This window comes from Aquarana catesbeiana, linkage group LG09 (genome assembly GCF_042186555.1).
Source record: "Aquarana catesbeiana isolate 2022-GZ linkage group LG09, ASM4218655v1, whole genome shotgun sequence".
Classification (NCBI taxonomy): Eukaryota; Metazoa; Chordata; class Amphibia; order Anura; family Ranidae; genus Aquarana; species Aquarana catesbeiana.
Window position 1 is genome coordinate 58,306,425 of NC_133332.1, and position 26,204 is coordinate 58,332,628.

Genomic DNA, 26,204 nt, shown 5'->3' on the forward strand with positions numbered 1-26,204 from the left:
CTTTGTGTGACGGTGTGTATGCAAGACAAGCTTGAGCCAACATCCGTCGGAAAAAATCCATGGATTTTGTTGTCGGAATGTCCGATCAATGTCCGACCGTGTGTACAGGGCATAAGACAACCACTGCCTTGCTAAAGAAGCTGAGGCTAAAGGTGATGGACTGGCCAAGCATATCTCCAGACCTAAACTCTATTGAGCATCTGTGGGACATCCTCAAACCAAAGGTGGAGGAGCGCATGGTCTCTAACATCCACCAGCTCCGTGATGTCATCATGAAGTGGAAGAGGACTCCAGTGGCAACCTGTGAAGCTTTGGTGAACTTAATGCCCAAGATGGTTAAGGCAGTGCTGGAAAATAATGGTGGCCACACAAAATATTAAAGAGGTTGTAAACCCACACAAAAAACCCTGCAAGACAAAGGCATAATGAGCTAGTATGTATAGCATACTAGTTTGATATGAAATACTTACCTTAGATCGAAGCCCCCGTCGTACACAGCTCCGGCCGGCGACATGTCTCCCGGAGTTACTTCCAGGTATTGCTGGCTCCGGCACTGTGATTGGCTGGAGCCGCGAAGACATCACACATGCCAGTAATGGCACACTAGCTAAAGCAACGGCACGAATGGTGCGTTGCTTCAGTGCGCATGTGTCGATGTCGTACATGGTTTAGGAGTTATCCGGGGTAGCTGCAGGTAAGCCTTATTATAGGCTTACCTGTAGTAAAAAGTGGTCTGTAAGAGTTTACAACCAATTGAACAATTTGGGCCCAATTTGGACATTTTCACTTAAGGGTGTACTCACTTTTGTTGCCAGTGGTGTAGACATTTTGAGGGGACAGCAAATTTACACTGTTATACAAGCTGTACACTCACTACTTTACATTGTAGCAAAGTGTCATTTCTTCAGTGTTGTCACATGAAAAGATAGAATAAAATATTTACAAAAATGTGAGATACTGTATGTTAAAGGTGTAAAATGTTATTAAACAAAGCAAGCAAAAAAAGTTGTATTTAATTAATTAAGGGAGTTATTTATATTGCCAGATGCTTTGAACAATTACCAGCTTCTGGATGAGCCTCTGCAGTGCTGTGTGGATTAAATTCTGTGGAGGCCCCTAGAAAGTCAAAATTTTACAACCCCCCTTGTAGGTTTCTGGAGGTTTTCCGTGCGTACGCTCTCGTAGGATAAGTAGTGTAGTAGTATGTATGTTGGCTACTGTACATTACACGTACATAGTTTGCACCCAAAGTCTTTTACAAACTGACAGCTGAAGGAAGATGAGCTTTTAAGAGACAAACTGTAATGTGAACCTAATGTCTATGGTTTATGTACTTTAAGTTGCTATTGGGTACATTACATTAATACAGTATTTTCATTTATAGAGTATTTAGTGTAAGTGTTAGTGTTTTTGAGTTGATTCATTTTTTTCTAACTTTTGTAAATAATTTAGGAAAGCTTCATTGTAGTTTTCTTTTAACTAATGATCAATATTATTTTGATCCATTGTTGTGAGGCCCTTAAACGCTGTGGGGCCCATGTGCCAGTGCCTACTCTGCCTATTTGGTAATCTGGCACTGCCTGTCCTTATGTGGTTTTCTGTGAGATGAGGATCCCAGTTTACTAATTAAGTTGGATTATCATTTTTAAGATGTAAGATACATTTTTTGCATGAATAAAGTGTGAAATTACTGACATCCTCCTGCGCTCTGTTTTTCTGTTTATAGAATGTCTACCCTTTTGTATGACGTTCCATGCCAAAGAATTCTGACAGCATGTCAAATGTAATGTCAGGTGTCACAGAAATCTTGTGACTTTACAGTAAAGTACAGAAAGATATTTTTAACTGAATAAGACTTAAAAGGTAGGACAGCACATATTTCTAACATGGATTATTCATACATATTGTATGTATAGTTTCATTTATGAGGAAAATAATAATTAAATAGAGAAGGAGAATAAGGAGTTAATTAGGGCTGATTAGAGTAAAGTAAGGGTTAATAAGGGGTTATACAGAGGAACATTTAACTTAAAAAAACGTTTTTGTACTGTATTTGAAAGGTTGTTTTAAACCGACTTCATCTGCAGAACGAAGGTCATGCCTATGATCTACAGATGAATAAACAGTAGGATACAAAATGAAATAATGTTTCTTTTTACTTTCAATTGTTTTTATTGGAGATTTCAAAATACAAGACATGAAAAAGGGATAAAAACAGAACCCTGGCTACATTGTCAGAGCAAAATCATAATATAAAAACAAGGTCATTGAGAAATCAGATATGCTCCATAGAGCCACAAAGCTTACATATGTATCAAACATGATGGTGAGAAAGGCTCAAAAATAACCAACTATGTATTAAGATGTTGCAAATGACCACAAGGTCCGTGGAACCTATTGTCAGGGTTTTCAAAGAAGAAAAAATATGGGGTCTAACCCCCAACATAGGAAAAGGTAACAATGCTTCTTATATTCCTGCTGTGTTAGCGGCTGAGCAATGTTGTTGATGAGCACTGACCAGCTGTGGTTTTTTTGACAGCCCTAATTGCCGGGACTTTGCTTACACTTCAGCTGTCAAAGGGGAACCCCACTGACAGCTGAATAAGTCATTGGTTGTTAAGCAAGTGGTGGCCCCATTCCTTATCAACCTTGTAGGTTTCTGGAGGTTTTTCGTGTGCACGCTCTCGTAGGATAAGTAGTGTAGTAGTATGCATGTTGGCCGCTAGATGGAGATGACCATCACTACTGTATATTACACGTATGTAGGTTGCACCCAAAATCTTTTACAAACTGACAGCTGAAAGAAGATGAGCTTTTAACCACTTGCTTACTGGGCACTTAAATCCCCCTCCTACCCAGACCAATTTTCAGCTTTCATCGCTGCCACACTTTGAATGACAATTGCGCGGTCATGCTACACTGTACTCAAATTACATTTTTATAATTTTTTTCACACAAATGGAGCTTTCTTTTGGTGGTATTTAATCACCACTTGGATTTTTATTTTTTGCTAAAAAAACAAAAAAAGACAGATATTTTTTAAAAACAAAAAACATGTTTCATAGTTTGTTATAAAATTTTGCAAACGGGTAATTTTTCTCCTTCATTGATGTTCGCTGATGAGGCTGCACTGATGGGCACGGATGGGCTGCACTGATGGGCACTGATAAGGCGACACTGATAGGCACAGATAAGATGACACTGATGGGCACTGATAAGACGGCACTGATGAGTGGCACTGATAGATGTCACTGATGGCACTGGTAGGTGGCACTGATGGGCAATGGTGGGTGGCACAGGTAGGTGGTATTGATAGGCAACACTGGTGATGACGCACTGATTGGTGATTTATAAGCAGCACTGTGGGCACTGATAGGTGGCACTGTGGGCACTGATGGGTGATACTGTGGGCACTGATGGGTGACACTGTGGACACTGATGGGTGGTACTGTGGGCACTGGTAGATGGCACTTATGGGCACTGGTAGGTGATGCTGGTGGGCACAGAAGCCTCTGCAGAGGCTCTCCATGATCGGGACCAATGTCTCTCTCACAGCCGCCGGTGATCGGCTTTTTTTTTTACACCGGCTCTGTTTACATCACATGATCAGCTGTCATTGGCTGACAGCTGATCACGTGGTAAGGGGTCGGGATCAACCTCTCACTCCGATCTGTGATCAGCTGAGTCTCATAGACTCACTGATCACAGAGTGCGCTGCGCGCGCCCTGCAGGGGGCGCGCAAGCTGCTCAAGCACGGGAGGATGTCCATGGATGCCCTCCCGGCAAATTAAGTCCACGCTGCAGCCGTCTTTCTGCTATAGCGTGGACGGCCAGTGGTTAAGTGACAAACTGTAATGTGAACCTGATGTCCTTTAAGTTGCTATTGGGTACATTACATTAATACAGTATTTTAATTTATAGAGTCTTTAGAGTAAGTGTTTTTGTTTATTAGAGTTGATTCATTTTTTTCTAACTTTTGTAAAGAATTTTGGAACGCTTAATTTTCTTTTAACTAATGATCATTATTATTAATACTATTTTGATCCATTGTTGCAAAGTCCTTAAACGCTGTGGGGCCTATGTGCCAGTGCCTACTCTGCTTATTTGGTAATCCGGCACTGCCTGTCCTTATGTGGTTTTCTGTGAGATGAGGATCCCAGTTTACTAATTAAGCTAGCGGTATAACATACCAATGTCAAATATATACTCCAAAACACCTAACTATATTAAACATTGGACACAAGGCATGGTCATATCAAACCCCCCTGCCCGATGAGTGAGTGGGAAAAAGTCTATACTAAATAAGCTCTGTAATAAGCTGTGAAGTGTAGGACAAAAAGTTCAAATTCTTGTTCCGTTGCTGTGGGTGACCTGTTGACTTACAGTACTTCAACTCTACCTTGTATGATACATGTTGGCATTGTCAAAAGCACAGAGAGTGACTATGACCCACATATTTCTTACCTTAACTTTATCTGGCCCCCCATCAAGTATATTCAACTTTAAATAAAGTCATCCCTTAACCTCTATTTGTTAACATGTATAGTAATTGTGCCTACAATGTTAAGATGACATATGTTGGCTTGCTATGTTACCTTATATTTCTTGAAAACTATACTAAAAAATATATTTTGCAAAAAAAAAAAAAAAATTAGCTGTAGCTGGACTTAAAGTCAATTTAAAACAACATGTTCATCTAATGCCGCGTACACACGAGCGGACTTTCTATCCTACTTGGTCCGGCACACTTTCCGACGGACTTTGTCCGCCAGGTGCGCCGGACTTTAAAACGGACGGACTTGCCCACACACGCCGGGACTTTCCGGCGGGCTAAGTCCGCCCGTCTTTCCGACGGACTTTCGCCGGAGTTCCGGCGGACTTTCAGAATGAACGGACTTGCCCACACACGGACAAGTCCGTTCATTTTGAACGTGACTCAGGTGCGACGGGACTAGAAAAGGATGTCAATCTTGCCGCTTTTATCGGCGAGATTGACACCTTACTAGCCCCGTCGCGGGGCATACCAGGCCCTTAGGTCTGGTATGGATTATAAAGGGGAACCCCGCTACGCCGAAAAAACGGCGTGGGGTCCCCCTAAAATCCATACCAGACCCCGATCCGAGCACGCAGCCTGGCCGGTCAGGAAAGGGGGTGGGGACGAGCGAGCGCCCCCCCCCTCCTGAACCGTACCAGGCCGCATGCCCTCAACATGGGGGTGGGTGCTTTGGGGGAGGGGGGCGCCCTGCGCCCCCCCCCCCAAAGCACCTTGTCCCCATGTTGATGAGGACAAGGGCCTCTTCCCGACAACCCTGGCCGTTGGTTGTCGGGGTCTGCGGGCGGGGGCTTATCGGAATCTGGGAGCCCCCTTTAATAAGGGGGCCCCCAGATCCCGGCCCCCCACCCTATGTAAATGAGTATGGGGTACATGGTACCCCTACCCATTTACCTAGGAAAAAAGTGTAAGTAATAAAACACACTACACAGGTTTTTAAAATATTTTATTAAACAGCTCCGGGGGGGGGGGGGGATCTTCCTCCGGCTTCGGGGGTCTTCTTCCGGCTTCGGGGGTCCCTCCGCTTCATCTTCTCCCGGCGTCCGGTTGGTTCTTCTCCCGGTGTTCCAGTTCTTCGGCCGGCTCCTCTGCTGTCTTCAGGTAGCTCTCTTGCCAGCAGAGGTCCGGACTTCTGGGCTTCTGGGCTTCTGGGCTTCTTCTCTTCTCTTCTCCAGATGTTGACACGACGCTCTCTCCGGCTGGACTGCTCTCCGAGGGCTGCGTTGTGACTTATATAGGCGGAGACCCCGCCCCCTTTTGATGTCACAGTCCCTGGGCATGCTGGGACTGTGACGTTTTAGGGGGCGTGGTCACTGGGTGATGTTGACCACGCCCCCTAAAACGTCACAGTCCCAGCATGCCCAGGGACTGTGACATCAAAAGGGGGCGGGGTCTCCGCCTATATAAGTCACAACGCAGCCCTCGGAGAGCAGTCCAGCCGGAGAGAGCGTCGTGTCAACATCTGGAGAAGAGAAGAGAAGAAGCCCAGAAGCCCAGAAGTCCGGACCTCTGCTGGCAAGAGAGCTACCTGAAGACAGCAGAGGAGCCGGCCGAAGAACTGGAACACCGGGAGAAGAACCAACCGGACGCCGGGAGAAGATGAAGCGGAGGGACCCCCGAAGCCGGAAGAAGACCCCCGAAGCCGGAGGAAGATCCCCCCCCCCCCGGAGCTGTTTAATAAAATATTTTAAAAACCTGTGTAGTGTGTTTTATTACTTACACTTTTTTCCTAGGTAAATGGGTAGGGGTACCATGTACCCCATGCTCATTTACATAGGGTGGGGGGCCGGGATCTGGGGGCCCCCTTATTAAAGGGGGCTCCCAGATTCCGATAAGCCCCCGCCCGCAGACCCCGACAACCAACGGCCAGGGTTGTCGGGAAGAGGCCCTTGTCCTCATCAACATGGGGACAAGGTGCTTTGGGGGGGGGGGCGCAGGGCGCCCCCCTCCCCCAAAGCACCCACCCCCATGTTGAGGGCATGCGGCCTGGTACGGTTCAGGAGGGGGGGGGCGCTCGCTCGTCCCCACCCCCTTTCCTGACCGGCCAGGCTGCGTGCTCGGATCGGGGTCTGGTATGGATTTTAGGGGGGACCCCACGCCGTTTTTTTCGGCGTAGGGGCTTCCCTTTATAATCCATACCAGACCTAAGGGCCTGGTATGCCCCGCGCTCGCCGCAATAGGAAAATTTGTTTTTCCTATTGCAGCGAGCGTGAGATGCAATACCCTGCCCTCGTGTTGTATCTGGTCCGTCGGACCAGCCTACACACGAGCGGGCTTTCCGTCGGACCAGCACACACACGAGCGGACTTTCCGCCCGAAACTGAGTCCGGCGGAAAGATTTATGCCGCGTACACACGGTCGGACTTTACGGCGGACTTTGCCCGGCGGATTTTTCGACGTACTTTCCGACGGACTTTGTGAATGAACGGACTTGCCTACACACAATCCACCAAAGTCCGTCGAATTCGTACGTGATGACGTACGACCGGACTAAAACAAGGAAGTTCATAGCCAGTAGCCAATAGCTGCCCTAGCGTGCCTTTTTGTCCGTCGAACTAGCATACAGACGAGCGGACTTTTCGACCGGACTCGATTTCAACGGATAAATTTTAAACAAGTTTAAAATCTAAGTCCGTCCAACTTTTGAGAAAACAAAGTCCGCTGGAGCCCACACACATCGAATTGTCTGACGAAATCCAGTCCGCCGGGCAAAGTCCGCCGTAAAGTCCGCTCGTGTGTACGCGGCATTAGAACTTTCTTCAAATCTAGGTCCGGCGGGCTTTTGGGAAAAAGTCCGCCGGAAAAGTCCGCCGGTGCCTACACACGGGCGGATTGTCCGGCACACTCTGGTCCGCCGGACCAAGTATGCCGGAAAGTCCGACCGTGTGTACGCGGCATAAGACTACCCTTTGGCTACAGTGACAACACTGCTGTGCGATGTACAGTAACTGCAGGATAAAAAGCCTTATCCCCCTGATAAAGGATATGGAAAAATAATTGATCTACCATCAGGTTCAACAGATGTTAAAATTATATTATAGGGGGCCCCAAAAAAACAAAATTGTTGTGTTAACGCTAGTGATGGACTGCGGCATATGTAAATTTTTTTGTTTTGCCTATGGTTCCACTTTAAACTCACAGCAATGCCTTGGTGGCCACCAGGACAGGAAGGAAGGATGGGATCTCCCCATCAAGGACACTGACAGCAATGAAACACTGACTCTATTCAAAAAATTGTCTGCAGTTCTTATTTAAAAAAAAACTAAAAAAAAAAGAATTATTATAACTAAGCAACTAGCTAAAAGAAAAGTTATATTATCATTTAATATAAATGTTTATGCCAGGGACTGAGCTACTTTATTCCAGAGTCCACTAGATCTAGCGAGGGATGAATGACAGCTCATACTTTATGGGGACATTTAAGAACCCTTTCAACTTAGGAGCCACATCAGCTTCAGAGAATTTAATCTGAGAGGTCAACTTGAAGTTTTGCAAGATGGTGGTGAGGAAGATAAACAGTTCCATCCGGGCCACTCCTTCTCCGGGGCAGCTCCTCTTTCCTACAAAGATATTTAATTTCAGTTTCTAGAGTTCATATAGTGTATATTCCATTCCATTGTGGGCTACATGACAAGACCTGATTATGTCACTCCTAAATTTGTAATGTACCCTGTTTAATAAGAAATGTGAGTGGTAACCACTGACTAGCTATGAGAGTTTCTGTCTAACAGACTAACCTTAGTAAGATTCATCTTTGGCAGCCAGATCCACTAGGATGTTGCCCAACCAAGTCTTAAAAGAGTTTTAAAAATCTCCCAGTGTGATATTTAAAACATCTGATTATTGGTGGTAGGATATCAGAAACTAGTTGATCATTGCAAGTGATCAAATTAGTAGCGTCTCTGATTAATATCAGACTGTTTATGATATGCTTACTAATACCAAAGGACAATAATCACAACATCTGGATATTTATAGATTGACCCACCTACGGAGAAAGCCATGAAAGCTTCATTCTTTTTGAATTGGCCGTTTTCATCCAGGAAGTGGTTGGGATTGAACTTGTATGGAGTAGAGAACTGTGTGGAGTCACGATGGACAATGCAGAGCAAAGTGTAGACATCTGTTCCCTGCAGAAAGTACATTAAAAAATAATTAAAGGGTCTACAAAATTAGAGGGCCAAGTTTGGGAACTGTATACTCCAATTGTTTCTATTTAAAAATGTGGTAGGGTTCTTTTTTCATTCAAAGTGTCACTTTCCTCTCTTTCCCTGCCACATTGTTCAACCTTGTGAGTTTCTCTAACCAAAGCTTACATAGGCCCGGGGACTCTTTTCTATCTCTCTACTCTCTCTATCACAGAGTGAGTCATGTTCTCCTTTCATACCCAGAAATACCAGGTATTGTATTTGCTCCCAACTGTTGAACTGTGTGGTGGGAGAGTGTAGGTAAGATAAGTAGATACTGCTAGGGGAAGGAAAATTAAAGTGGTACCTGGAGAAGAACAAAATAGACTGTCTGCATGACCCGGGGGAGAAATAGGTAGAAAAAGGGGTTAAGGTGTGAGCTTGTTGTGAGGAGCATAGAGCTCTTACTGCATTGGTGATTGTAGGTTATATGGGTAGGGGTAAGCCACAAGGACTGTTCCTATAAGGGTCATTGGATATTTATTCCAGAAAGTGGAGTTGAAGAGTGAGGTTTTTTTTTCCTTACACACCACCTCTCAAAATTAGTTTTGTAATTTGGTAGGAGTACAAGTTTTAAATGGATGTTAAAAAAAAAAGAGGATTGTAACCCCTTCCCGGTTGCATTGACAAAATCGTTTTTTATTATTTATTGTTTTGTTAGTAAATTTAAAAGCTGCTATGGCTGTTTAAACCCAAGTCTCATGGTCCATGTCATAATTTTAGGAGGTAATAAAAAGAACCTGGATTAACAGATTTGCTGTTTTACCATATACATGTACTATAATAATGCACACTACTAATTTTTTAATGTGTTTCCTACCTTGGGAATATGATACCCTCTAAACATTGTGTCTTTTGTCACCATATGTGGCACATTGAAGGGAACAATGTCACAAAATCTCTGCACCTCATGGATTACAGCTTGTGTGTATGGCATATTGAACTTGTCCTCCATGTTTACCATTCTGTCTCGTCCAATCACCCGATCAATTTCTTCATGAAGTTTATCTGGAAAAACCAAGGCTTTCATTCCTTGCTGCTGACAGCTTAATTAAGTATTGTGACAGCAAACAAAAAATAATTCTATATTGCTGGGTAGGGGTAAGTTAAAAAGGCAGGTTATTTTTTTTTATGCATTTTATGCATTAAGATAAAAAACCTTCTGTGTGCAGCAGCCCCCCTTAGCCCCCCTTAATACTTACTTGAGCCCATCTCGATCCAGCAATGTTGCATGAGAGACTCGGCTGTCCGGGACTCCCCTCCTCTTTGACTGAGACAGCAGAGTGAAGCCATTGGCTCCCGCTGCTGTCAATCAAAGTCAGTGAGCCAATGAGGAGAGAAAGGGGCTCCGTGTCTGAATGGACACAGGGAGCTGCGGCTCAACACAGGTGCCCCCACAGCAAGCTTCTTGCTCAACAGAAGGGAGGGGCCAAAAGCCTTGTAGAGGAGGATTTGGGCTTCTCTGTGCAAAACCACTGCACAGAGCAGGTAAGTATAACATGTTTGTTATTTTTAAATTAAAAAACACAAGACTTTAGTATAACTTTAACATATAACTAAGCACAAAGTGGTTCTTCAGTCCTCAGTGTGAAAATTAAAAGTCATCAACTACAAAAACCATAGATGCTGACTTTTAAAAAACTGCCATACTCTCCTGATTGGGTTCCTTCACTGTTCTTCGGTGCTGATGCTGGCATCATAACTGCAGGCAACCAACTGTGAATGTTTGTGGCTTTACATACGGATGCCCACTGCGTATGCAGTGGATGTTCCCGCAGTCTCTTGGGACCTGTGACATATCCCAAGAGGCTGCAGGGAGAGGAGGGGGAAGGTGAACTTCCGCTCTGGTGGCACTCCAAGAATAAAACAGCTTCTTTATTAGATCATGTCCTAAAAATGTAAAAGGTCACCTCCATCACCTCCAGGTCTGGTCCTCTGCTCCCTGCTCACCACTGTCCCTTCTAAACACAGAAACCCGGCTTTTCTGTTTAGAATAACAGCTTACCTCTCCCAGCGACTCCCACAGATCCCTTCCTGCTCTGCACTCAACACAGGGACAAGGGAGATGTAGGTTTCCAAGGTGCAATGTGGTCATGGGTGGGGGGGGAGTGATCCCCTTCTGGTACCTGGTGCCAAGCCCTTACAGTGTGCAGGGAGGTACTAGAGCTGACTGGGTGGCTCAGCTAATACAGTAACAAATGTGGAAGATGGTGAAACTTTAAAGGGTGGGAAAATATGAGGGCAGTGGAGTAGATGTGTGTGTGTAGAGGTCAGAGCTGAGGAGGGGTGGGTGTAAGATGTGGATAGGGGATGCAGAGTAAGGAGCTGTAGAAGAGTGCTCCTGAACTTTGCACCCCGTGCATAGCGCACTACTGAACACTGCACTCTGTGTGCAGCACACTCTTGACTCCTGCACTCTGCACATAGTGCACTCCTGAACCCTGAACTCTGTATGTAGCACACTCCTGAAACCTACACTCTCTACATAGCACACTACTGATTCCTGCACTCTGTATGTAGCACACTCCTGAAACCTACACTCTGTACAGAGCACACTACTGATTCCTACACTCTGTATGTAGTGCACTCCTGAACTTCTCACTCTATATTTAGCATACTTCTGGACTCTGCACTCTGTACATAGCGCACTCCTGAACCCTGCATTCAGTACACAAGGCCCTCCTGAACTCTGCGCTCTGTACATAGCAAACTCTTAAACTCTGTATTTAGCACACTCCTTAACCTGCACTCTTTACTTAGCAAATTCCTAAACCCATCACTCTGTACACAGTGCACTCCTGAACTCTGCACTCTCTATGTAGCGCACTCCTGAACTGTTCACTCTGTACTTAGCACACTCCTGAACCTTACACTCTGTACATAGCACACTACAGAACTCTGTAGTCTGTGCATAGCGTACTCCTAGGGTTGTTTGGGGGGGGGGTTGATTTCCTGCACCTATTCTCTGAGAAAAAGGCCCTGACAAAGATACAAGATCTTTCACAGGATATGTAGAAATTGTGCTCAGCCTGAAAATATAAAACCAAGGCATCTGCCAAATCTAAGGACTGGTAAGCTGAAATATATTAAATTTCTGTTCTTGAGTTTAGTTTACTTTTCCCAGGATGGGCAACGCACAGGGTCATTTAGAGTTTCAGGCAACTCTAGGTTAGATAGTCTGTAAATATCACAATGCTGTGCTGTTTCTAGAGCCTGTTTAATATTTTCCTAACCATGTGTTTGAACCATACTCTCTCAATTCCATACCTCTCCACATCTAAATTTTGAATATTTCTGCATGTGTTTAGGTGTTCCAGCTACTCCTGTTGCGTTTTCAATAACATCAATTTTCAAAAAAATGAAGCCATTGTCTGCAGGTATACAGACCCTTGAACTCAGCACAGCAATCTCCCCAATAGAGATGTACGAAACGGTCAGACAGTTTACCGGTCCAGCATCTGTGAAAAGCTGAGATATAAATTTGGAGTGGATTGACCCTTTAACAGCTGTCTGAAGTGTTTGCAACTTTTAAATTCCTTCACTTACTTACCTTCTATTTCAGGATACACTAAGAGGCTAAGCAGTGTATGCTGCAGACTGATGCTCAAAGTCTCAGTTGCTGCAACAAATAGGTTGTGGATTGTATACAGGAGATTTTTCATAGTAAACTCTGTATTGGGGTCATCCTTCTCCTATGGAGACAAAAGTTACACTTTACCATTGGAGAGTAATTTACCGGTCAAGGCTTAATCCATCTAACATAGATAGGAGTCAACAGAATTTTAAGGTACCAGGAATAATTCCGTTGACAACAAGTGAAAAGGCTAAAAAAAGTGTCAGTTTTATATACCATAGACTCTGGGGATTATCTATTCTTTGGCAAAAAGTGTTTGAATACTGTTCTGTATAAGTTCAGTAAAAGCACTAGAAGTTTCCTAAAATTGACTTTAGTTTCTCAAATGGCTACCACCCTCTTTCGTGTCAGCCCTTAGAGCCCTTTAGGCCAGGAGATAGCAAAATAACTTTACGAGACACTGTCACCTGCCCATTCAGGGCAAAGTGACAGTATCTCCTAATAGTCCACCATCTCACAAGCTATACATACCCATCTATGCCCCATCACTGTCCTCCCCATGACAGCAGTCCACCCTGAAAAAGCATCCATGTCGGATGACATCAGAGCTTACCCAGTTGGATGTCACAGCTACCCCTATGTGACATTGTTTAGACGTAGGGATTTGCCACTGGGGAGATCAATACCTGGAAGCACTCTTCCATTAAACCAACAGAATAATGGCCTCAGTTGAGCATATAGGAAGTGAGGGATGGTGATTTGGTAAGTATATATTTTTGGTGGGGCTATCAGGAGACACTGCCACTGTGCCTTGAATGCTATGTTCCAAGAGTGGAGGTTAAGCTATTCTAGTGGAGTATGAGATTTAGAGTACATGGGTCATGAATAGGGATGAGCTTCGAGTTCGAGTCGAACTCATGTTCAACTCAAACATCAGCTGTTCGCCAGTTCACCGAACAGTGAACAATTTGGGGTGTTCGCAGCAAATTTGAAAGCCGCGGAACACCCTTTAAAAGTGTATGGGAGAAATCAAAAGTGCTAATTTTAAAGGCTTATATGCATGGTATTGTTATAAAAAGTGTTTGGGGACCTGGGTCCTGCCCCAGGGAACATGTATGAATGCAAAAAGAAGTTTTAAAAATGGCAGTTTTTTCGGGAGCAGTGATTTTAATAATGCTTAAAGTGAAATAATAAAAGTGTAATATTCCTTTAAATTTTGTACCTCCGCAGCGTCTTCTTCCCCGATTCATTCTTGGGCCACTCCGCATCCATGGGAGGCTCCTTCTGTGTGATGCTTCTCTTCTTCTGACACTTCTTATATAACGGAGGCACGGGGACTTGACGGGGACTTCTCTACGGCTTTCCCCGTGACGTCAGAGGGAGTGGGGTCACCCGGTTACGTAACGGGTGACCTCGCCCCCCTCTGACATCATGGGGAAAGCCATAGGGAAGTTTCTGTCAAGTCCCCGTGTGTCAGAGGTTGGCGGGGTCACCGGGTGGCCCTGCCCTCCATTATATAAGAAGTGTCAGAAGAAGAGAAGCGTCACACAGTGGGAGCCTCCCATGGATGCGGAGCGGCCGAAGAACAAAGCGGGGAAGAAGACGCCGTGGAGGAAGATGTCGGACGAGAACACCAGAGCAAGAAGCAGAGGATCGGAGGAAGAACCAGAGGAAGAAGAAGATGGAGGAAGAAACCAAAGGAAGAAGGAAGAAAGAAGGAAGAAGACCCGAAGAAGATGGAAAGAAGAAGACATTAAATAAAGGAATTGTCAAAAACTGTCTCTTGTCATTTTTAACATTTTTGACACTTTTTTAATGAAATGGTAGGGGTACGTTTGTACCCCATTACCATTTCACACAGGGGGGAGCGGGATCTGGGGGTCCCCTTGTTAAAGGGGGCTTCTAGATTCCGATAAGCCCCCCGCCCATTAGACCTCCACAACCACCGGGCAAGGGTTGTGGGGATGAGGCCCTTGTCCCCATCAACCCCAAAGCACCCTCCCAATGTTGAGGTCATGTGGCCTGGTATGGTTCAAGGAGAGGGCGCTCTCTCGTCCCCCCCTCTTTTCCTGTGGCCAGCCAGGTTGCGTGCTCAGATAAGGGTCTGGTATGGATTTTTAGGGGGACCCCATGCCATTTTTTTTTTAATTTTGGCACGGGGTTCCCCTTAAAATCCATACCCAGATCTGAAGGGTCTGGTATGGATTTTGAGGGGGACCCCCACGCCATTTTTTTTTTAAAATTTTGGCACGGGGTTCCCCTTAATATCCATACCAGACCTGAAGGGCCTGGTATGGAATTTCGGGGGACCCCCACGCATTTTTTTTTCTTAATTTTGGTTCGGGGTTCCCCTGTGAGGGAATCCCATGCTGTTTTTATCAATAAACTTTTATGTGTATTGCCGGACCGACAATTCATTATAACTGTAATAGTAGTTTTAAATAACTTTTATTCCTTTAGAAATGTAATTTTGCTGTTAGACTGTTCTAAACACGGGAAACATGCGCCTCTTCACAGGCATACTATAGACACCCCCCAGGTATGAAATTTAAAGGAATATTACACTTTTATTGTTTCACTTTAAGCATTATTAAAATCACTGCTCCCGAAAAAACAACTGTTTTAAAATTAGCACTTTTGATTATTCACGTTCGAGTCCCATAGACTTTAACGGTGTTCGCGTGTTCGAGCAAATTTTTTGTCTTTTCGCATGTTCTGGTGCAAAGCGAACAGGGGGGTGTTCGGCTCATCCCTATTCATGAATACTCTACAGCAGGTGTTTCCAAATTTGTACGCAAATGGTCAATTTACTGTTCTTTGGGCTTTAGGGGGGGGGGCAGACGGTTGCTAGTGGGTGTAGAAAATGCCCTGGCATCAGTGTCCCATCATTGCATTTAATAGGAGAAATAGTTCCCCATTGATGGTGTCAGTAGCAAAAATGGTACCCCCTAATTGGTGTCAATTGGTGAAATAGTGCCTCGAGAGCCAGATAAAGGCGAGCAAATGGCCACATCCAGCCCTCGGGCCACAGTTTGGAGACCACTTCTCTACAAGAATGAATGTAGTTTGCTGCACTTTATACCAAGATGCACGGTTTCTTTTAAATAACATCCTGATTATTTGAGCATTGTAGATATTTGATACCTTTTCTATCTTTATCAGGAAGCAGTCTACAAAATGTTTTGGCTTGCTGAGATCCAAGGTCTGCTGGCAGGATTTCACGATTTCAGCAACAAATTCGACCATTTCTTCTGAAAATGAGACTGCCTTGTGGTGAGGTCCCGGAATGTAGCTCATTAGTGTTGGAAGAATGGTCTGGACCTGCATGAGCATAACATATGTATTAATGGACCACAACCCACTTCATGCAGCTAACTGGTAGTGCACAGTGCATTTGTGGGGAGCTCAATGGTCGTTTATTGCAGGGGTCCTAAGCCCAGTCCTCATCAGAGGAACTGGTTGCATGAGTTCTTATAGTGAATTGTTTTTATTTTGAGCATTATAGTTTCTTTTGAGAATCAAATATATACAGTTCATAAGTTTAGTGTTTTCCACCACCTAGTTAAGTTCCAGGGCTCCATTCACATCTGAGCAATTTAAAAAGTGATTTAAAGCATTTCAATGCTCAACACTTGGATTTCCATTATTTTCAATGGTGCCCAATCACATCTGAACAAAATGTCACTTGAAGCTTAATGCCAGTTGCTTAAAAAATACACAATGTTGTTTGAGTTCTGCATTTTAGCCCCAATAGATTTCAATAGGAGCACCTTAAAACTGCATAATGCACATTTTTCTTGCACTTCCTTGGCTAGTACCTAGCTATCCATTGGCAAAAAAACAAAACAAAAAAAACAAAACACTCAAGCCTGAAATGTGCGCAAAAACTCCTGTAAAAAAGATTTTTTAAAAATCAAAAACTTTCAGGTAGGACACAATCATATAAATCCTGAAGTATTTACAGTTCTCATTTGTGTTAACAACTGTCTCACATAGATCAACCCCCTGCTGTTGCCTCATACCTTGGGACTGGCCACAAACTTATAATTTGTAGTGTCAAACAACAATGCACTGCTCTAACCCTCCAGGTATTCCCTCAATATGCTGGAGTCAGATGCTTGAAGTCAGGCACTCCTTCACACATAGGCCTGAAGATAGAGGATCATGATTAAGCCCATTGTACTAAACATGTCAGGGGAGTGGTCCTGGGGACAGGACCATGCATGCACTAAAGTGTGCTGGCTGATTAAAGTTTTGCATGACATCATTGTTATGCAGCTTTTTCTTTGTATAATACTGTACAAAGTTGTAATGTTACATGACATGTGACATCATCTACACCTAGGCACTTGCTGGAGAATAATATCTGCCTATTATTGATAAAAAGTTAAGCGTTTTTTTTACTATATATTTTATTGCATTGCTTCTCTTTATTGTGACATTTTATCCATCAGATACGTAAAATTACTAAAAGGTCCACTTTAATGACTATTTACCTGACCCCAGGTAGAGCTGGTAAGTCGGAATATTTCTTCTGTGATAAAAAGAAGTTTTTTAAATCTCCTGTCTGTGTAGTCATAACGATCTCCAAACAAGATGGAACAGAGAATATTGGAAAAAGCGTCCATAAACATTGCTGAAGGGTTCAAAGGGTGTCCTGAATAAAACAAAGCTTTCTTGTTACATTATCAGGTCAGAGAAGCATGTGCATTGACCCTGAAGCTTCATGGTACCATTTGTATCCCTGTATGCACCATCTATAGCAGAATAAATCTTCACATTCCAGTGTCAGAAGTTTCTGTTTGTGTTCAAACATGAGGCATGCAGAATGCCACTGCACAAGTTAATGCATGACCTCTGTAGTCTGAGAACGGCACCATATAATACAGTCAGTATGAGGGATTACTGGTCCCATGGTTATTTTCATGTAACCAATTAACAGAAAGTACAACTTCATTTTAGCAGTAAAAGGAAAGCAAACTCCTGCTTAATTCTGCAAGTACCTCAGAGTCCACGCAGTAGGCCTTTGCTCAGCCTCAACAACTGATGGGTGAACCCTCAAGGTGCTTCTCACACAGCATACAGTCTTTCAGTTCATCATCCCAAGAGTTTTCATAGCACAGTTTTCATAGCACAGTCTCTTCTTCTGAGGCTTTGCAGCCCTTTTTAACTAGCCAGCAACCTGAGGAAGTCTTGTGGACAAGGGAGGGAAGGAGGACTTATCTGATGTAGGGTTGCCACCTCATCCCTTTAAACCCCTTGAAACTTGTAGTCAAGACAACTACCTTTTCTTTTCATTCCATCTACTTGTGATTGATTGCTGCCAAGCTGTCCAGCAATTTGCCATTCCAAGGTTTTCCCTTGGAGTGTTTCCACGAGCCTGTGATGTTATATCCGGGTTACCACCGGTGTCACCTCCGGTTCACAGTTATCTGCGGTCCAAGCCTTGGCAGACACTGGAATTCTCTCTGATCCTTAGCAGTCACAGAGGTGAAATCCTGGATTAGTTCCCATACCATGAGACCAAGCCTGGATACACCCCTGACTCTGCTGCATGAGGGTATATGATTGCTTTGTTCCAATTTGGCAAGCTGGCAATACTTTTTAACCTTTTATGTGCAATATACTGACTATACCATTTGGATAAATAAACTGTGTTTTTTACTGCTATGCCTGGCATTCTTGTGACCTTGGAAATAACATGTGGTGCTCCTGAATGACTTGTGATGTGTGGATTGAGTGAAAACTTGGGGGGAATAATGTTCTTTTGCAGCCTCCATAGAAGTGATATGGAGAGCAGCTTTCCTATTGGACGCTGCAATCCCCAGTGACCTTCCACGGCCATCTTGGCTGGCGGCAGCCCTTTTAAATAGGGGACCCAGACGGGGTATGCATGCATTCTCTGAGTGGTCAGAGTACGGACAGGAACCTGCTCTGTCAGAGAGAGAGATTCAGTGTTAGGGAAAGGTTCCAGTGCAAGGAGGGCAAGTGTAGGGATACCACTGTACATGCCTCAAGACAGCCTATTATACCTAAAGATATGCCACTGCATAGCTGTGATATGGTGTCCAAGCCGGCACTAAGGACTGTACCAGCACCCTACTAGGGACTGTTATTCCCTGTACACACGGTTGGATTTTCCGATGGAAAATGTTCGATGGGAGCTTGTTGTTGGAAATTCCGACCATGTGTAGGCTCCATTGGACATTTTCTATCGGAATTTCCATGACACAAAATTTTAGATCTGGATCTCAAATTTTCCGACAATAAAATCCGTTCTCGTAATTTCTGATCGAACAAAGTTCCACGCATGCTCAGAATCAAGTATGAGATGGAAACGCTTGGTCTTGTAAAACTAGCGTTTGTAATGGAGATAGCACATTCGTCACACTGCGATTTTTTTAATCTTTTAATGCAGATGAAGAGGAGGATGGTCCAACTCACACAGGTGTGTTTTTGTTGTGTTTTGGCCCCTCAACCCCTTTTTTAGGGTCATATACATAATTTCCTCACACAAGAGGTGTTGGCCCTCCTCCATTTCCTGCATTTTGCTGACAGTCATGCAGGTAAAGGCCTCTTGAAGAGTGAGGGTGGCTCTGAGAGCCGCCTTAGCTTCCCGAATCAGCCCAAGCGCTGCCTCTTGCACATTACTCCCCTTCCTAGGCCTTTTGGTTGTAGGGCGGAGGGGAGGGACCTGGGATTCTCTCAGGCTACTACTGGTCCCAGCCACCTCCTGGCTGCCACTTACCCCCGCCACCTCCTGATTGCCACATTCCACAGCCTCCTCCTGGCTGCCACATTCCATGCTCTCCTCCTGGATGAGGCTTTCCTGTGTATGAAAAAAGAACATAGTTTTTGTTTTTTGTCATCAATCACACACAATTTTCAGCTCATGACTGTTGCATGCTAACAAATAGAAAAGACTATCATTCTGACCCCTGCATTTTTCCTTCTTGTCCCAAACATTTTTGGCCACTACTGTCTATTGATATGTAAAACACTTTATTAAATCAGCAATTAGTGATCAATAATAACATCTAGTTAACATCATTTATTTTACGACCAGAAATATGTTGAACAATGCTATACCTGACTCAAGTCGGGCTCCTCCACTTCTTCCTGGCTGGAAGGCCCAGGTTCGACGTTGGAAGCCTCAGCTGGGGTGGAAGGAAGCGTGGAAGGAAGAGTGGAAGGAAGCGTTGAGAGGGATTGCCTGACTTCAGTCTGGTCTGTCAGAAAACGCAGTCTGTCATAGTACCACAGCCTGGGGACATAAATGGCATCTGCTGCTACTCCTGATCTCATGGAGTCCTGGACCTTATTACGCTCCCTATTATAAGTGCTCCTCAGGCCACCAATTTTGGCTTTTAAATAGGTGATGTTTGCTGTGGGGACCACCGGCTTCACCAACTCCAGCAATTTCTCCAGCGCTGCCTGCCTCTTTTGTTTGTGATTATAATGTGGATGTTTCACCTGCCACAGACAGGGCAGCTCCCTGTACTTTATGAATATGGGGAGGAAGTTGTGGTCATTGAAGCCATCCATTTTCTCTGCAAGACATAACACAAGACAAACCCTAATGTCAGGCTAAACTCTCCTAATCTTGTCCCAATATAGGCCTAAATCTACAAGCAGTATAGACCACCGATGCCCCAAGTTCAAATTGTAACTTTGTTCTAACGATCAGCACTTCCGATATTCCTTCCTCTGCTCACAGATCGTACGTACGACGCACGCGTGTTACGCTTTATATACACTGCGCATGCGTGAAACTCCACCCGCCCCTGACCTTCTTTCTAGTCTATTCCCCACCCCTTCTCTTTCTGCGCAGTGGGGAGAGCACATGGCGGAGAAAGAGCAAGTGCATGCAGAGGAGAGCAGCAACGACGAAAGCCCGGAGCCAGGAACGTCCCGATCCCGGAGGAGATTTAAGGCCTCAAATATGTCCTTTGTAGAGATGGTGGAGATGGTGGACATCTTGAAGAGGGCCGACTATGATAGGAAGCATGGACCTTACCCAAACCCAAATGTGAGAAAGGCCAAGATCATGACTAAAGTTGTAAAGAGTCTGCTCTGGAATTTTGGGGTACGGCGATCCAAGGATCAACTGAGGAAACGCTGGTCAGAACTGAAATTGAGGGAGCATGATCAGTACAGAAGGATAAAGAAAGTTCTTCAAAAAAGTAAGTTGTTGTCGTGTGTTCCTATTATTATTATTACTTGCATGCTGCTCCATGTGCTTTTCTTTACTGTTGTACAGTTTAAAATGGCAACTTTCAGGTTCGTGGGCACAGTAATCGTTCATAGTAAACATCGTTAGTTCGCCCACTAATACGATGTTTTTAGCAGATGCAGGTTAACTACTTTTGTTCAGGCCTATTTGGATTATAATAAGTTTAGTACATTGTTGTCTAGATGGGTTTGTAACTAGAACGAAATGTAAACTTGATTCAGTGTAAGAAGAGGACACTCAGCAGCTGTTTACACATCTGGACGCAGGAGCACTAGTGTGGGACATCAGAAGAAACTTTTTAGGGTGCCCCACACAGGTGCTACGGTGGATACTAGGGTGTCTCCATGTGTGAAAATTGTACAAGAAGGTAAGTATAATATAACTACTATTTTATTATCCAAAGGGATAATAAAATGTCTTCAGCTTGGAACTCTGCCCAAAAAGACAATTGTATGACACTTCCAAGCAATGTTTCATATTCCTATTTCTGGACTCAAATATCTGTGTGCTAAGTATACCTTTTTTTTAATCACATGGGGGAGAAAAAACTCGGGACATCTGGGGACACCAGGGCCCCACAACCTCCTAAAGAAGGGGAAATACCACCAACACAACCAGAAGTTGTGTGTTGTGTGAAGTTGGCAAAATTGTGACCACAACAGGTGAGTGTGTGAGACCACAGCTTCAGGTAAAAGATGTATGCCTGCATATTTGTAATACGTGGTGTTTTTTAAAAAATTTAAGGTGATGTGGATGTTGTGGAAGAAGAACCTAATTTCACAAGTGCAAGTGCACAGATCCTTATTGGGGAGATCACAGTCTGCAAGCGTGATTTACAGGAGATCAAGGAAGACATTAATGATGTTGAAAAAAGACTCAAAAACATCAATGATGTTTTAGGCCGAATCTAAAAAACACCTAAAGTCTTCATTTTTTTTATATTTTTCACCAATTTTTTAAGTATCTTGAAAGCCAAATTTTGAAGATGCACAGTGTGTCAACATGTGCTATCTGCCATCACGGGATATTAATGTACGCGTTTGGTGGGTGCAACCCCTTCCTCGCAACTAAAGTAGCTGAGAGGAAGGGGTTCCACCCCCAAAACACGTCCATTGATCCCCCATGATGTGAGCTAGCATATGTTGACATTAGGCATGGGATCAGGAGGGAATCCCCCATTTTGACTCTCAATTTGTGTGCATCTTCAAAATTTGGCTTTCAGTTTGGACATACTAATGTCTGATCTTGCCTTCATTTTTTCAAAGTTGAACTTTGTAAGTTTCTGAGTTGGGTATTGTTTTATGGTTTTAAACATGCCTATTTAACACAAAAAGGCTATTTGTACTGTCTATACCAAAAATGTTACTCCTAAAATATGTTGCTTTGTTCAAAAACCCTTTTCTAATGGACATGTGAATGTGCACAGAGTAAACATTTTAAGACTCAACAATGTGTGGCTTCTTCTTTCAATGCTCAATAGCTGTTTTTGGAGTAAGTTGTTGTTTACAGTGACAATGGGGGTTATTTCCTAAGGCAAATTCACTTTGCACTACAAGTGCACTTTTAAGTGTACTTTTGCAGAGCACTTGGAGTGCAAAGTGGATTTTTTAGCAAATAACTCCCACAGTGTTTTATAATTTGCCACAATCATGCCATTTTCGTGACTCCCCAAAATTCATTCATGGTGCTGAAAATGATGAATCTTTTTATCATTAATGCATTACATACATTAACAACAAAAACAAGGTGTGTGTGTAGCAGACCCACAACATAATATTTCGCAGAAGAAGAGATTGTCACCTCATGTATCAAATAAATTATGTTTGCACTATTGAAGAAAATGGCCATAAAAAGAAACACAAGCAGTAAATCAAATGAAATATGAGTTCGGTTTATACTAAAAATATTTATTTGAGAAAAGTTTCACACATTGTCTGGCATATCAATGCCCCCCCTACCCGCAAAGTATTCAAAATACTTCTGTCTAACTTCATGGGGCTCTTTGGGGGGCAAGCCATGACGGCCAGGTTCAAGTGTGGTCAAGGTAGTTGGATTTGGAACACCAGCCTCAGTCCCAACTGAGGCCACATAGTTTATTGCATTTTTTTGTAGGAAATTGTGGAGAATGCAACAGGCAAGGACAATATGATTCAGTTTATATTCCGCCATATGTATCGCTGTCAGAAATAGGTGGAACCGGCTGGACATTATTCCAAAGGCATTTTCAACCACTCCTCTGGCTCTGGCCAGCCGGTAATTAAAAAAACCCTGGTCCAGGGTGAGGGTCCTCATCGGGAATGGCTGCAGAAGATGGTCCCCCCAGCGCAAAAGCTTCATCCACGATGAAGACAAACGGGAGTCCTGCCACATTGTCTTCCGGAAGTTGCAAGCCCAAGCTGCCATTCTGGAGCCGTCTGTAAAACTTTGTCTGGGCAATGGCTCCACCATCCAACATCCGGCCATTTTTCCCCACGTCCACATACAGAAACTCGTAAGTCGCCAACACCACCGCCAACAACACTATACTATTAATTCCCTTGTAATTATAATAGTATGATCCCAAGTTGGGGGTGGTACGATGTGGACGTGTTTCCCATCTCTTGCCCCTCCGCAGTTAGGAAAGTCCTACCACTGGGCAAGCTAGGATGCCACAGTCTGCCATTCCTGTGGCGTTGAAGGAAACTGTGGAGTCAAACAAGAAAAAAAAAAATTAGTAATTTTGCACATAAACATTGCAAGCAGATTAAACACAAACATTCTTGGCCAACATCAGTATAACATTTATTTGAAGGAGTATTTAAAGACAGATATATAAAGTACACTTATCAGATTCCTCACCCTCTCTGATGGCCCATTGTAAAAAATATAGGAGGGGGGAAGTTTTGGACAGGTAACCCTCTCCACTTCCATGAGAGCTGGATGCATAAATAATGTGTTTAACTTTGGCCAGCCCCTCCTTACTTATACTATTGGCAGCCTACTGAACAGGCAAGAAGTGTCATAATAAAAAAATATGAATACACACTGTACAAATTGAAGCACATTTTTTCATTCTGCAATTAACTATCAAGATAATAAGAGAACAAAACTTTAAACAGTACCATTTGAAAGTTATCAGGCAGGCCCCTGGACTACATGCTTTGGTGAATTCATCCATAAATATGACCACAAAAGAGGTAGGTATAGTGTGTATGGGTTGGGCAAAGTCAGCAGATAGAGGATTGGTATCGGTTGACTTAGCGGTTGAGGGGAGGGAGGATTCCAAATGAGTTTGGGACCCCCCCAAAAAAGCCTCAGGCACTCTGCATGAATTTAAGAACACTGACAAAATACATTGTTAAGTGACTAGGCTAGGTGTGTATGGGCCCAGGATAGCATGCTGTGGAGGTTAGTGAAGGCAAATATTCATGAAGGACAAAAAAGGAACTTTAAAAAATTCCAGCATGCATGAGGACAAAGGGAGCATTCACAGCATATTACATGGTAATTAGGGAATGATGAAAAAAATACAATACATTAGCAAAAATTAAATACATATAATGTGATGTTAAAGGAGAAATCTTACCTTAATATAGTCTTTCTGCAGGAGCTGAATGATGGCAGAACAGGTCTCTGGAATAATGATCCCCAGAACCGGGGGGGAGATGCCTGTCGAGAACTTGATGTCCTGCAGACTTCTCCCTGTTGCCAAGTACTGCAACGTGATGACTAGCCTCTGTTCGGGAGTGATGGCTTGCCGCATGCAAGTGTCCTTCTTGGTAATATAAGGGGACAGCAAAGCTAACAGACAGTGAAAAACGGGGTCCATCATCCGGAGAGGATTCCTGAAATCATCAGGATTATTCTCCTGGATCTCCCACAACAAAGGCATGTGCTAGAATTGGTCACGCTGGAGCAACCAATTTATGGTCCATGAACTCCTCCCCGCCCTGTTCATGGACTGGGCTTGGGTCAAAGTAATAAGAACCCCAACACCAAGCCCCTGCACAGCACGAACTCTACGACCAGTACGTAAGCGCAACGTGGCTTCAAAACGGTCAGCTAGTCAGAACGAACTAACAGAATGCACTGAAAAACAGAAAGGCCTGAGAAAAGCAAGCTGAAATTCAGAAACGAGCAGACAAGAACGCACTGCAAAATCAATTACATACTATAAAATACGCACTGAAAACCAGATACGAACCCACAAGCACAAACTGAAGAGCAGTAACGATCTGAAAAGCACGAGGCTGAAAAGCGCAAATCGTCTCTCACCAAACTTCTACTAACACGAGATTAGCAGAAGGGGCCCAAAGGGTTAGCGCACTGGCTAAATAAACTTCCCTTTTCTAGTGCCGTCGTACGTGTTGTACGTCACCGCGTTCTGGACGTTCGGAAATTTACGACAAGTTTTGTGTGACCGTGTGTATGCAAGACAAGTATGAGCCAACATCCGTCCGAAAAAATCCATGGATTTTGTTGTCGGAATGTCCGATTGTGTGTACACGGCATTACTGTGCCTGTTGCTGCAAGTGTTACTGTGCCTGTTGCCATTAGTGACAATACTAGTGCCAACAACCGTGTACTGCAAGCGTCCTTGCCACTTGTTAACCTGCATTCTTCTAAATACAATAACTATTAACTCTTTGTGGAATGTGCGTGTACTGCTTCCTTGCCTTGGGTACCCTATTCCTGTTCCCGCCCACATGGACAGAAGGAGATAGCAGAGAGATGACCCTATTGGTCTGTTGCTGTTCTTCCACTGTCCATATACTGTATGTAGTTCACTAATGTATTTAACTATTGCCTAAAGTAAAGGAAAAAGTTTTTTTTTTTCATTTTGGAATGAGTGAGGGAGAGGTTTAACCTGTCAGTTTTTTTGCCATCTGGTTCCCATTGGGGAGATTTCCCTTCCTGTCTCATACCCAAAACAGGAAATAAGAGGAAATCACTCCAAAGTGAGGAAATCCCTGGTTGTCACTAGGATCTCCAGAATTGATCTGGTGAGAAACCCAAAATGTGGGAATTTCTTTAACTTTCGGTAATAACGGTAAACATGACAAATAGGGATGAGCCCGATGTTCACCCGTTCGGCAAATACCGAACATTAGGGATGAGCCAAACACCCCCTAGTTCGGTTTGGATCCAGAACATGCGAACGGACCGAAAGTTTGCGCGAACATTCGAACACCGTTAAAGTCTATGGGACTTGAACATGTGAAATCAAAAGTGCGAATTTTAAAGTCTAATATGCAAGTTATTGTCCTAAAAAAGAGTTTGGGGATCATGCATGTATCAATGCAAAAGAAAGTTTTTCAGGAGCAGTGATTTTAATGATGCTTAAAGTGAAAAAATAAAAGTGAAATATTCCTTTAAATATCGTACCTGGGGGGTGTCTATAGTATACCTGTAAAGTGGCGCGTATTTCCCGTGTTTAGAACAGTCCCTGCACAAAATTACATTTCTAAAGGAATAAAAGTCATTTAAAACTGTTTGCGGCTGTAATGTAATGTCGGGTCCTGGCAATATGGATGAAAACTATTGAGAAAAACGGCATGGGTAACCCCCCAGCCCATTACCAGGCCCTTTGGGTCTTGTATAGATATTGAAGGGAACCCCCACAAACAAATTAAAGAAGAAAAGGCATGGGGCCCCCAGGCCCTATATACTCTGAACAGC

General features: G+C 43.8%; 1 protein-coding gene across 4 annotated transcripts in view; it reads right to left on the bottom strand.

The window, feature by feature from the left end:
- Positions 1-7,430: 7,430 nt before the first annotated feature.
- The window catches only part of LOC141107684 (cytochrome P450 2G1-like), a 59,823-nt gene continuing 41,049 nt past the window's right edge, over positions 7,431-26,204 (bottom strand). Inside the window, exons 4-11 of one of the 4 annotated variants that reach the window (XM_073598586.1) lie at positions 19,062-19,142; positions 16,810-16,970; positions 15,458-15,634; positions 12,290-12,431; positions 12,127-12,207; positions 9,560-9,747; positions 8,541-8,682; positions 7,431-8,112 (exon numbers count right to left, since the gene is read on the bottom strand). In XM_073598586.1, coding sequence (XP_073454687.1) covers positions 7,931-8,112; positions 8,541-8,682; positions 9,560-9,747; positions 12,127-12,207; positions 12,290-12,431; positions 15,458-15,634; positions 16,810-16,970; positions 19,062-19,142 — 1,154 coding nt within the window. In that variant the 3' untranslated portion in view covers positions 7,431-7,930. The remainder of the gene's footprint in view (positions 8,113-8,540; positions 8,683-9,559; positions 9,748-12,126; positions 12,208-12,289; positions 12,432-15,457; positions 15,635-16,809; positions 16,971-19,061; positions 19,143-26,204) is intronic. The other 3 variants (XM_073598588.1, XM_073598587.1, XM_073598589.1) reach the window with 3 other exon arrangements.